Source organism: Amia ocellicauda, chromosome 1 (assembly GCF_036373705.1).
Source record: "Amia ocellicauda isolate fAmiCal2 chromosome 1, fAmiCal2.hap1, whole genome shotgun sequence".
Taxonomy (NCBI): Eukaryota; Metazoa; Chordata; class Actinopteri; order Amiiformes; family Amiidae; genus Amia; species Amia ocellicauda.
The window spans coordinates 3,297,780-3,311,557 of record NC_089850.1 but is presented as its reverse complement, the minus strand read 5'-3'; the positions used below and the strand labels follow the sequence as shown (position 1 = coordinate 3,311,557).

At 37.3% G+C, this 13,778-nt stretch overlaps 1 protein-coding gene across 2 annotated transcripts in view; it reads right to left on the bottom strand.

Moving 5' to 3' along the window:
- The window catches only part of aig1 (androgen-induced 1 (H. sapiens)), a 78,802-nt gene extending 65,883 nt beyond the window's left edge, over window positions 1–12,919 (bottom strand). For both annotated transcript variants that reach the window (XM_066702641.1, XM_066702721.1), the window contains exon 1: window positions 12,730–12,919. In XM_066702641.1, the coding sequence (XP_066558738.1) occupies window positions 12,730–12,870 (141 nt within the window). In that variant the 5' untranslated portion in view covers window positions 12,871–12,919. The remainder of the gene's footprint in view (window positions 1–12,729) is intronic.
- Between the last annotated feature and the right edge of the window lie 859 nt (window positions 12,920–13,778).

Here is a 13,778-nt window from a genome sequence, read left to right as displayed (position 1 = left end):
CAGATGAGGGAGCAAGTGTGCAGGAAGGCACTGTTCCACAATGAGCTCGACTGGCAATGCAGTTCACACACCACTGCGTTGAGCTGATCCAACTGACACTCAAGGAACAGCTGATTCTGTTTCAGTGCAGCACTGCTGGCCACCCGGGATGAAATGGGGCAATTAACATTTAACACATCTCCTGAGGTTGTTTAGGACTTCCTTTTTTTTTGTTTTTTTGGTTGTTGTTGTTTTAATTTCAGCTATAATATTCAGGCAACTACAATTTCAGTACTATGTAGTTAATGCAATAATTTGGCAAGTCCATTTGTAGAGGACCGCCAGGATTTGGATTTAACTATACTTAATTAAAGGTTGACAGACATTAAAAATGTGTTTTATAAATAACTTAGCTAGGTTAGACATTAGCCACAATGCATCCATTTCCCATCGACATCTCCCTCTCCTGCGGGGTGATTGACAGCCCATGTATTCATATAAATTGCCACCATATAATTTATTTTAAATGCTACACTTTAATTACATATTAAATATTAACATGTCCTAGATGTTAAGAGAGAGAGTGATCATGCAAATTTTAGATTCAAGGTAAATCAGTACAGATTTAAGGAGTTTCTAATGAAAAGGAAGCTTTTAAATAGTCATACCTTCAATTACTTTTGTACATTTTAGAGGTGTATTATGTCCAAGTTGTGGATTTTACACAAAAGAATAATCATGTCATGATGTTACCTTAGCAGTTTAATAACTAATCATAGTTTTGTTGTTGCAAATTGTCACTTAAGTAGTCTTTTAAGTATTCATTGACATTTTATATGGCTCACAATCATGAACATTTTCTCATTATCTGAAAGACATGTAACATTCTCTCCATAAAACACAACAGTAGGCAAGGCCACAACAATTCAAATTGGTACACTTTGCCTGCAGATGTTGGAGTCGAGTCTACACCTCTGTGAGACTGGGATTAATGTTGCTTCCTTTGGTGATGAGAGTTTTCCTGTATTTAAGCTACTTGATAATGTAAAATTGAACATGACAGAGTTTATATTTGTTTCTACTATGCTATTGTGCACTACTTTGTGTCAATAATAATTGAATCAAACAAAAAAAACTGGTGCTTTGAACTGTAACTCAGAACCAGTGGTTTACATTGTGGCATAGGCCTAATTGTTTCCTATTTCTGTCATTCAAAATACATAGTTTTTAGTCAAATCTTCAAACCACAATATGATATATATATATATATATATATATATATATATATATATGCGTGTGTGTGTGTTTAGATAATACATGTTTATAAGGGTATATATTGGTTTTATTAGTTTCCTCCATTTCAATTTTTATGGTATAAAGTGGGTTTCCAGGAACAGAATCGTCATTTATATGGTTATATGGTTCGAATTACAGCAGCTCAACGATGGTTCTCCAGGAACCAATTAGGTCATAAGTACGGTGGTTGCCTGTACGGTATAATGTTTTTAAACGAATCCTTGATCTTAAGCCCCATTCACACAGAAACTTATACAGCCTTTTACGTGGCATTTTGTTTTGCAGGCAAAGTCTGTGTGAATGATGCAGGATTAGAAAAACTGGCATATGACATGTCACGTCCTTGCTTGCTTTTTGTTTTCACATTTTGACCACAACACAACTAGTTTACGCCACATTTGACCATGAATTTGTGGCTGTGACCATATTGAAAAACAGACATGGTCGTTAAAAAAAACAGAGGTTCAAAATAATGTTGTCGCAGCAATTCTGAGTGTTATTGATGAAGCAACAGGTTGGTGATGTAGCTATTGTCACACATATGTCAGAAGTTATATACCAATAAATCATGCAAAATATATCTCAATACATAGGCAAACGTGTTAGACTGCATTACATTGTAAACTAACGGTAGTTTGTTTCGAGTTCTTTAATTTTAAGGCAGTAATGTCAAACTTTAAAAAATTAAAAATAAAATAGTATTGAGCAGTCAATCAATTGCAGATCTGCACTCCCACACTTTTGGTATACATACAGACATACACACAATGTAATGTCATGTTTTTTCTCTCATTTTAGTTGATTTACCTTTGCTGCAGTTTATGTCAAGACCCACACAATGCCTCTCATTATGTGACCGTGAACTGAGAGCTGAGTCTCATACTGGGTTCACTGGTTCAAATGATCTGTGACCGCTGGGTCCAGTGACCACACCGCAAAATCACAACCATACAGCCTGATGACCTGGGCATAGCGCGAATACACACCTAGATTGATGTATTGTTTGTGTTCCTTCCTGACTATTTGTTCTTGGTAGTGAGTCCGAACTGAACCGGTGCCCTGCTTAGAACCAACAGCCCAGTAAACACAGTGGAAGGAAACTGGCAAAACAGGGGAAATAATCAAACTTTTATAAACATGTCCAGAATATTGGTCCATCTCTCCTCTCCCTAATCCACATGCTTCTGTTGCATCTTCATCCCAAGGCTGGCATTCTCAGTTTTGTACATGAAAGGCATTTGGCTGGCATTCAAAGCCTGTGTGAATTGGGGGTGCAATAGGAAAAAAGCAGGCAAAAGCTGCCTGCATTTTGCTGGTATTTGAGTGTGAAAGGGGCTTTATATTCAACGTATAGGCTAATGATTATCTGTGCAAAGCAGCGATCTAGAACTCAAGAACGGATTTTTAAGGTCTTTTCTTGGACTCGATATCTCGTGACTCGGTATTGTTCTCAGTACTCTGAGAACTCAAAATCTTGTGTAATATAATCCCATGGTCAAATTATTCTGCAAGAATCAACTAGTCACTACGGTAAAATTAAATGAAGAAGTTCCCCAAAAATCTAAAAACTACTCCTCCTCATGACATAATTAATAACAATAATAAATGCTCTTCTGATATCTATGCAATTAAAAACAAAAAAATTACAACATTACAGGGGCGTGTCCACCAGGGTGGCACTTGCCCCCCCATCAGAAAGCTCGGCCGTCACCCCAGCTGACAACCAGTTTTTTTTTTGAATAATTACCTTTCTGACTGACTGACCAGAATCACTCCTGCCCTGCTCCTACATGTCCCTTTTCAGGATTATTGTCTTATAAAATGTTGTTAACATTTTAATGGAAGTGGTTGTCATAGAACTTGAAGAGAAACAACCTTTGTTTATTATTTAAATAAACATTGCCTGTATAGTCCAACAAAATTATGTGTGGAGGACAGAGGGGGTGGGTTTAAGTGTAACCGGTAGTCTGACACACAGCACACCTGACCACTCATAGAGACTGTGAAGTTCTAATTATGGAGGAAAATAGAGAGGTTTTTGGTCAAGAAAAATAATAATCTCTATGTAACAGATTATACCAGCAGTCCAGCTTCGTGTTAATTACTACGTGTGACAAATTGACAGAGCACTTCTGAGGAAGAAACTAATCATAATTATACTACTAGTTATTATAGGTTGACAGGTGACAAATTAAAGGAAAAACCTGCATAAATGAGTGAAGGAACATATCAAATGCAGATGTTGCCAAACAGGTGTACTGCATAATACAATTAAGCAATTAACATCCTACCATGCTCTGAGGCATGTATAAAAATGCTGAGCAGGCCCAGTTGACCTCAATTTTGGATCAAGATGGCAAGAGCAAAGGATCTAAGTGACTTTGAAAGAGGGGTCATTATTGGGGCACAAATGGCAGGAGCTTCAGTCACAAAGGCTGCTCAACTGGCTAGTGCTCTCAACAAATGGGCGAGTGCATGTGTGGCGGCACCAAGAAAACGGGACAGGCCTGACTGCTTTACCCCTATAGTGAGGGGGTCCGGAGGCTCTGTTATCCTGTGGGGGGCATTTTCCTGGCATGGTTTGGGTCCACTTGTCCCCTTAGAGGGAAGGGTCACTGAAAATCATTACAAAGTTATTCTGAGTGATCACCGTTATCCTATGGTGAAACATTTCTATCCTGATGGGAGTGGTGTCTTCCAGGATGACAATGCCCCCATCCACAGGGCACGAGGGCTCACTGAATGGTTTGAGGAGTATGAAAATGATGTGAATCATATGCTATGGCCTTCACAGTCACCAGATCTCAACCCAGGTGTGTGGGAGCGGCAACAGAGACCTGTGCCCCATCACATACCCACACCATGGATTTGGATTGTACCATCGACCTGGCCAACCATGACTAGTGCTCAGTTCCTGAAGCTTCTACTCTGTACTTGACCCTTATCAAAAATGCCAAGGAGGTAGAGAACCTGCCGCACAAATTGGAACAGATGACTGTACAACATTGCTTTGGTCTATGCTAGGCTATACTTTTTCTAAAATTTGAAAATAAATTCCATTTACACAACATGGAGTGTATCCACTTAAGCCATGCATGTATTGATACCCTTAGCAGTAAATTGGCAAACATTAGTCTAACCATTTCTCTACAATAAAAAAAAGTGTGTTCTAACTTCTGATTATGTTGTGAGCATTCTTGTGTGTGCAATTGTAATTATCGAGGATGGAGAATGGATCCTTGTAAGGCTGTGATGTATTTGATGATTTTGCAACAGTGTATGTACCCCCTTGATGTTAGGCAGCTTCTTGGGTTGCCAACAGAATTTCAAAGAAAACTGACAATAATTGATTGCATAGTGATCGGCTGCTAAATACCATCATCCCTGCTGTTACACAGTGAAGTATTTTGAAACTATAAGTCTCACTACACCTTCAAAGCCTTATTAGGTATGGCACCCCATGGCGTAATCACTTTTGTGTCTGCACTCTATGCTGGATCCATAATTGACAAAGAGCTGTTTAAACAATCAGGAATCATCCCCATCCTTACCCCTGATATGGCCATAATAGTGTATAAGGGCTTGCTCGTAGATGACCTTCTGCCATGCAAGATCCGTTGGCCAGGTTTCCTGTCCAAATGCTCACAGATGCCTGCCCACAAGGTCAAGCAGACACAGTCCAATGCAAGGCTCAGAGTACATGCTGAACACTGCATTCTCTGGGTGAAATAACATAAGCTGTGTGACACAGTGATGTCCATGTCCATCCAATGCTCTGGGAGCATTAAGCCCGGGACACACCAGCGTGTCGCATCGCTTCAAACTTGACGTGCCACGGACAGTGCCACACCAACGCGTCTCACAAGCGTCAAAAGGCAGAGATTGCATTTTGCACAAAACAACAATACAATTACAGAACTATATTTTATGGTTAAAAGTAAAAATAAATGTCAGTATTTTGGGAAAACCCCACTGAATCAACAACAAATGAGGAGGAGTTGGAAGAACAGGGTTGGGAAATTTTAAATTAACACATCCACAGAGAATCCCTTGCATAGGAAATGCAAGCACGCAGCATTTGCACTTCATGAAGGATACTGTGTAAGACCTGCTTCAACACTGTGATCTGTGATCTGTGTAAGATGAGGTATTGTTTAATTACATACTAAATATACTGGTGTAGCGTTGCTCAATCCACTTTTTTCTTTGTACTGAATAAATGCTCTTCACTGCATACTGTGTCAAAAAGCAAGTAAGCACCTTACTTGTATTTGTAAAATAAAAAAAATATTAATTTTACTGTTTTAAAAATAAAGAACATTTACCTTAGTTTAATAATCATTCGTACTGTAATTAAACATTGATACGTTTTTTGTTTTGTTTGTGTGTGCTTATTTTTGTATGCGTGTGCTTTATGTCCTGTTTTGATCTGGACCCACCTCCCGGTTAAAAAAAATCTCCCGGACGATCTGCGATTATACAGTTTAATAAGGTATAAACTCCAGTGGGTGTGAAGAGGGGATATATATATATATATATATATATATATATATTAATTATATTACTTATAGGCTATATGGATCAACTTCCTTTCCTAATATGAAAAATAGACATTGGATTCAAACCCCACAGGCAACTACGAAAACCAGTTAATAATAATAATAATAATAATAATAATAATAATAATAATAATAATATAAACTACTTAATACATCTGTGCCATAATGTACAACATTCTGAGTGATGTCACCACTATAACTGGAATGCCATTGGTCGAGAGCCACGTGTCTCTCAAGCGTCGCGTCAAAAATTGCTCTGGGAGAAATCTTGACGCATTGCCCGAAGACACGACGCAACATGCTGGTGTGTCTGTGTCCATAGACATCCATTATATTAAAATGTTTACGCAATGTGAAGCAAAGCGAGATGTCCTGGGCTTTAATCAGCTGTTTACTCTGTCATGCCTGTTTGTGAACTATCAGAATGGACTTCTTGTCAATACATGGAACAAGACAGTGTAATGTCAACACTGGAGTCATTGATTTTGTAAATATGTTCAGTCCTGGTCTAAAAGCTCAAGAATGAATGAAATAGCTTTTATTGCCATTTGATATACAATGTTTTTATGGTAATTATATATTTTAAATGTGCTGCAGTTGCTATCTATACATTCTCTGTGCCATTTCATACCTTATCTATGCTGGGTTGTCATCTTTACAGTCATGTTGGCTTCATTTGAACACTGAATAGCCAACCTGTAATACACTAAACCTAATTTTCAAAATTGCTCTCCTATTGTGTTTTTCCAACATTAATATGTTCGGGGGAGAAATACAGACACTATTAAAATGCTTAATTAATTGCAGTGGTGCATACTGATCAACTGACAGCAGAAAATGACAAGTACTGGAATACTAAGTGTGCTACATCTGAAGAACTGAAATGAAAACAAATTGACATTGACAACATTGAAAAGGCTTGTGAAAAGGTCTGTGCAAATCTGCCTCAGTGGACCACAACACCCAACTAGGGACATAAGAATGTACAAGGTCTGAGAGATCGGGGGGCGCTAGACCATTTAAATGTAATTTGGTGCACGTCAAATGGGTTTGGTGTACATCAGCACTCTAGCTGCCAAGTTTTGAACTACTTGGAAATAGCCTGCTTCCATTTTGGAAGCCTGCTAAAAGGACATTGCAATAGTCTAACCTAGAATTAATAAAAGCATGGATCAGACACATCCAAATATGCAGGTGTAAAAGAGCAACACTGCTGCTTCACCACTAGCCTGAATGTGAGGATATACGGTGTACGATATACCGGAAGAGAACCGTGCATGGAGCCTATTACAGAACACACTCAACAGTAAGAAATAATAAAAAACTAAAACTAAATATATCCTCCAGCAAGGAGAAGACCACTTGGAAACGCCGAATGTCATGACTGGCAGCTATGATCATCCCTCCTTTTCCTGTCCGTCTCTCCCCTTCCTCTCAGTATTCACCTGCTCTTCCTTGTTTCTCTTCAACCTCATCACCCTGGACATATGCAATTGATACCAATGGAAATGAGATTGTGGATGGAGCGGAGGGTGCCACTAATGTTAGCAGCCTGGAATCAATAACAGGCTAAAAGAAGACGGTACACGGCCAGTGGCGGAATGAGGTTTTTGAAAATTGGAGACCTGATATGCGTGATTCTGAGTCATTTAGAAGTAAAAAAACTTACCTAAAAATCTCCATGAAGTCCATGAAATCAGACAGATCTTTGCTTCACAACCACACATCACTATGGGACACATCCAGTGAAAAATCACACATCAGCTGACATTATGCAAGCAAACTAGACACAGTTTGTGGTTCTTGTCATTCAAAGAGATCTATCGTTGGAAATCAGCTGTTTCTGCCGCTGATGTAGGAGTTTTTACATGAATGCAAGTTTCCTGTTGTGATGCCCGAATTCATCAATAACATCAACATTGTTTGAGGTCCTTTTTTATGTACAGGTGCGCTGCCCATAAAGTCTTTCTTCTGTCATAGTGGAGCAAAAATATGTTTTGAGTAGTTTTAGCTCACTGAATGATCTCTCCCCTGTTGCTGTCATTACTGGTATGGTATATGACCACGCTACAAGTACAAAACACATGTCGGATTTAGAAGTTGGAAAAATGCTTCTGCTTTGATGAAAAGACACTACAATGGAACAGCTCATCACTTTGCAAGGAGGCATTGAGACGAGGGTCAAGGATTACAAACTTACTTGATTCTTCCAAGCAAAAGCTGATATCACAGAATCACATATATATGTCAATGGGGTCACAGAGAGGACAACACATCAAGCAATAAAGTTAACTTTTTGTCTTTATTGTATCTTATCGAAAGTTTTGATCCAGTTGTCACCCAGTTGTACAGGTGTCTTAACGGCCAGAAAACGACAAATATACACACGTCATTCAAAGTGAAATTTGTGAAATAATAGCTACAATGATTAGAAATTACATTAGTAATGAAGTGAAAGAGGCAGGCCGATGGTAGATAGTAGACATACCAAAGAAAGAACAAATATTAGTGGTTGTGAGATATCCTAATTCTGACTGTTACTGCATACAAGGAGGAATTTTTACATTTCACCCCTGCTGAGGGCCTAGAGGCTAAAATTAAACACACATTAAAAGTGTGCAATGTAGACCAAAACATTAGACAGGGCTATGTTGAAGCCTCTGAGTTATCTGGGTGTAAAAATGGTGTACGAGAACAATACAGCAATGAAGGCCAAAGAGTTTGATGTGTTTCTTGACCAGTCTTTCACAGTCAACCTCGATTTAATGGAGGAACATTTTTCGATCAGTAAAACCCTATTGGATCATCTGCAGTCCCCTGCCATTCAACTGGCCTCAGCTGTGGATTTTGTCCTCACACTAATAACCTCACTGAAACTGGACCAGCATTCTGCAGAGAGATTTGAAGAACTTTGGAATAAAGCAGCTGATCTGTGTGGATTGGCCGGTATAGTCAGATAAACAAACAAGCTTTATTTTTTAATGGCCCAAGTGTCAGACACTCAATATTGATTTATTTATTTGAGTGTAAATATGTATTAATGTGCTATATGGAATCATTCCTAGTTCATTTTCCTTATTTAATTTGTGATTTGCAGGCTCAATTTCCATAGGTTTGGCCACCCCCCATTATATTTTAGTTGTAGCAATATACCACAGCTACAATGTAACAGGGCAGTATAATTGATTCCAAAATACATGTTTTATAATTAAATCTCTTCTTACATGTACATAAATATATTACACCCTTGAAATTAAAACATTTGAAAAGAGTGATTGAGTTAAGAGCTTGTCACTTCATTATCATGTTTCACCTAAGTCTCTAAATTAAATTCTGCACTGGGTGTAAACAATGAATTAAACTGACAGGAAATGTAGGGTCTTGTCTTTACAAAATACTGAATACAAAATACAGACAGCCTAAATCCAAAGTTACATCATTTGATGCAAGTGAGGTCAAAGGTGCAAACAAAAACAAAACCACTGTTTATGTTAATCACTAAATAAATTATGAGCATGAATACATTAGGTGGGGTTCAAATTGAATTCGATTTTCATATCTTTCTCAAGAAATTCAGGTCAGTGGCTGAAACTTTGTAACCATTTCTCCTAAAGGCAATCCTATACATAATTGCAAGAAAGTAGAGGTGGGCGAAATGACGATTTTATATCGTCATCGATCTTGAAGACATCCACGATCTACTTTTCAAGCGAATCGTAGAGATCGTGATCTTTTATGTCCTCATAATAATGTTAAAACTACAACACTTACTGCCTACTAGATGGCTGTGCTGATTGGCAAAATTATACCACGTGTCTCTATCATGCGTGGTGACAAATTAGAAAAAAATGCAACATTAACTAGTAGCATGGCGGATGAGGAGCTGGTGCCGAAAAAAGACTCAACATCAGTTGTGTGGCAATGGTTTGGCTATGTACAGTCCGACATTTCTCAGAGAAAGGTTATCTGTAAACTTTGTCGGGTAACGGTTGGCTCTTCCAGAGGTAATACAACAAATCTTTTGAAACCACCTGAAAAGGAAGCATCCGAAGGAACTTGCCGAGAGTGTTTCCCTCAGGTCGGTACAACCCCACTCATCTGTATCTTACGAGGTCCCAAAACAAACAGTTATCACTGACAGACACATTAGAGCAGTCGAAAACATACGACAAAAGCAGCAAATGATGGAAAGAGGTGACGGAGGTGGTCACATTCTACAAACTAAAGATATGGTGCATTCAAATCTGTGGAAAACATGGGATTTAAAAGACTGATCCACACTTTAGACGCACGGTATGATTTGCCAAGTCGTAAATATTTTTCTAATACCGCCATTCCCCATATGTATATTGAATGCCGACAGAGGATCGCTGCAGAATTAAAGCATGTAGAATTTTTTGCAATTTATTTTATATAATATTATCTATTGGCTGCTGCAACTTGAAGTTGAAACAGAATGTTTATTTTTCAGAATTTGAAAAGTGCACACGTTTGTGTTTATATTTTATTACTGCAATTTCTGAGTACTTTAAGATCTTGTGTTATTTAATGTTTATCTATTGACTGCTGATTACAACTTTAATATTTAAAATGAAGTTAAACTCAGGCTATTTAATGACCATTTTGACAACTGATTATTTAATTCAATGTTGTGTTTTACATAGATAAATCCATAGGCTTGTTCCAGTCTGGATATTCTCTATAGTACATCTACAAATTGGGAAGATCGTGATTCAGATCGTGGATCGTGATTATGTGTTATAAGATCGTGATATGATTTTTTGGGAAGATCGCCCACCCCTACAAGAAAGTATTTTGGCAATTGATTTCATATGGAATGATCCCAAAAAAAATCCCTTGAAACCTAACTGAATACTTACCAAAGTGGCTCCTTAGCCTATTTGCCACATATTTCTCTTCATATGTATTGTATCATATTATAGCCTATATGACTCTGTTCTGTTATGGAATACAACAGCTAGAATGATATGCACTGCAGTTTAATGTTTGCACTACTACAATAAACTGAAGGACATACAATACACTTCTGGAAATTGTAAGATAATCTGAAATCAACAAATATACGTAATCGTGTCACTTTTTTGTCTCTGATTTCCTTAAAAACCCACCATAAATTCACAATGGTCATTGTGATATGTTACAATCTACTAAACCTAAAATGTTCCGCATAAATATGACAATGCTACTTCATTTTACTCATAATGACAATCCAGTAGGCAATAGGTCATGATTAAAGTAATTATAAATTATAAGAAAGGTTCAAATTCCACTTCATATAAATATCATATTAACAAAGATGACAAACTATGCTATGTAGGTTGCACTAAAAATAACAGTTCTGAATTCAAAGTAACCCTTGCCAATTGTCTTGGATAGGTGTCAACCAAATTAAAATAGAATATTGCCCATTCTCAGATGGCTGAATCCTCTCAGCACGCATGTGCTTCAGAAGTACAAAATAATTAATGCACAGCTTGATGGTTTACTTAAAATAATAATAGTAATAATTTATGTATTTTGAGTTATGTGTATATATTCTTTTTAATGCTAACACGTTACAAGGAATTAACTATTAGAGATATCTATGGGCTAGTTTTTGTTTAATATTATGATCAATTGTGAAGAACAAAGTTTGTTTACAACTGACACATCAGCATCAACACATCCACTGACCTTGAGAGTGGTGGGGGACAACCTCAATGATAATGTAAACTTCCTGAGGGGGTTACATTCACAGGATACAGTGCATAAACTGGAGAGGTGATTGGTTTCATGATGGGCCTACACAGGTTTTGTCCAATTATTTTCACTATTCAGGCATATGTTAAATTGTAGTTTACTCTAGTTTGGTAACATTTAAGATATACTATGACCTCAAAATTTAAAACAAAACAATCAAAAATAAACCTTACAGATAACCAAAGACATGGTATAATTCTGATAATTATGCTGGGGTTAGATTAGCACACAACGCATGACAATACAAATCATTGAAGACAGTTATTTTTAGTTTAACTCAAGTCTATGTTTATAGAACACATGTTTTGGATGGCAGCAACACAGCATTCAGTGTTTAACATTTTCGTATAAATAATAATAATAATAATAATAATAATAATAATAATAATAATAATACACCACAGCAACAGCCATCATTTTAACAATATAGTAACAAAGTAACAAATTCGTTTAAAAATGCAGTACAATTGGATATTAGTTTGTAGTTACATGTATTATGTAATGTGTAATTTTGTTCTAAGTTATTTCAGTCGAAACCTTATCAGAACTTATTAGCCTATATTATTATACTACTTGTAACATAATAATTGCACCACCAATCGCCCAAAAACAACCCTTGAAACACTTTTCCTAAAATATACAGTTATTTTAAATAGTTATTAATGCTTTCGTCCTTTCGTAAGAACCAGCTTACACATTTAAGGTCGTCTGCTGAGATCTCATTTTAAGATATGAAATAATTATGGGGGGGGATGCATCTCTCACAATCACAGGGACACCCACATTAACAAACTGATTCAAAGTAGGCCATTACTTACAACGTGACATAACTATCTGATCAATGGGGAAGGAGGTTCAGAGAGTGGGGGCTCCTTAATATGGTGGTTGCGGACCCGTTTGAATGTGAAATGAGAGTCATCACAATGCTGTTATCGAAACAAAGAATACATATGATCCCAACCGCCTGCCATAGGCCTGATGCTACTACCGAGGGTGGGCGTAAGCAATATCACACAACGGCAACGCAAAATTGTTAATACAACTGTGGAACGTTGTGTTAGATATACAGTCGATACCGGGACGCTGTCATTGAGTGAGTGCTACACAACACTAGAGCAGAACAACGCACACTTACCAGATCTATGAATGTTAAAAACTTCCAGCTACCGCCGTAAGTTTGGTGAGCGGGCATGTCAATGGCTTTATAATTGCAGAGGATGGAGAAATACGAGAGGAGGATCGCTAGCCTTAGGACCTGGGAAGGGATGAGCGCCATTTTATATATATATTTGGTAGATCCCGTTTCTTTGAATGGTGCTGTAATCTGTGTGTGTCTCTCTCAGTGCTGGAGATGGGGTGGGATGCAGAAAGGGAGGCGGCGTAGGAGGTGGGGTGAGGGTTGCTATGGAAACAGAGGCAGAGCATCACTTCTCTTGGGGACGTAAGTGAGCGCGTGCAGGATTGACTTGTTTTAGGATATGCATATGTGACATAAAAGTGACTCAAATGATAATACATAACATAAAGTTTACATTTGTTTGAAATGCAAAACACAAATACCAGGAATAAATATACATGTCACTGTAATTCCCTAACACACGTGGTACAGGTACAACATATTCTATTAAACATTTATGAGGCTTTTGCGTCTTGGAAAGGGATCGTACTTACGTAATTAAGAACAATCTATAACATCTACATTTAGATTATTATGTATTCTCAATTCTGTTCTATCTATATATTGTGTTAAATAAAATTGTGTCATGAAATACTTTTAACCCTAATATTTTGGATCTAAGGGGAAACTATTTTTCAGCAGCATGTACTCAAAATCTCTATTGATTAGGATTGGCCACCAGAAACTCCATGTGCATTCAGGAGAAAAAATCTGTGTTTGGATGCTTGGATGTATTAAGAAAACTAAAATCCACTCTGGACTTTGCCAAGTTTATTATTATTATTATTATTATTATTATTATTATTATTATTATTTATCCAAGCCTTTCAGGATTATCTCCCACATTTTTTTATTACTTCTAGTCAAACACTATGTAGCAAAACATTTTCAAACTTAAGTATCATCCTGGGAACAGAAGACATCTAAAGTGAATTAAATTGTTCTTCTGCATCATGCATCGATGGTGCCTGGAAACAGTTTTCCATAATAAATAAATGAATAAACTA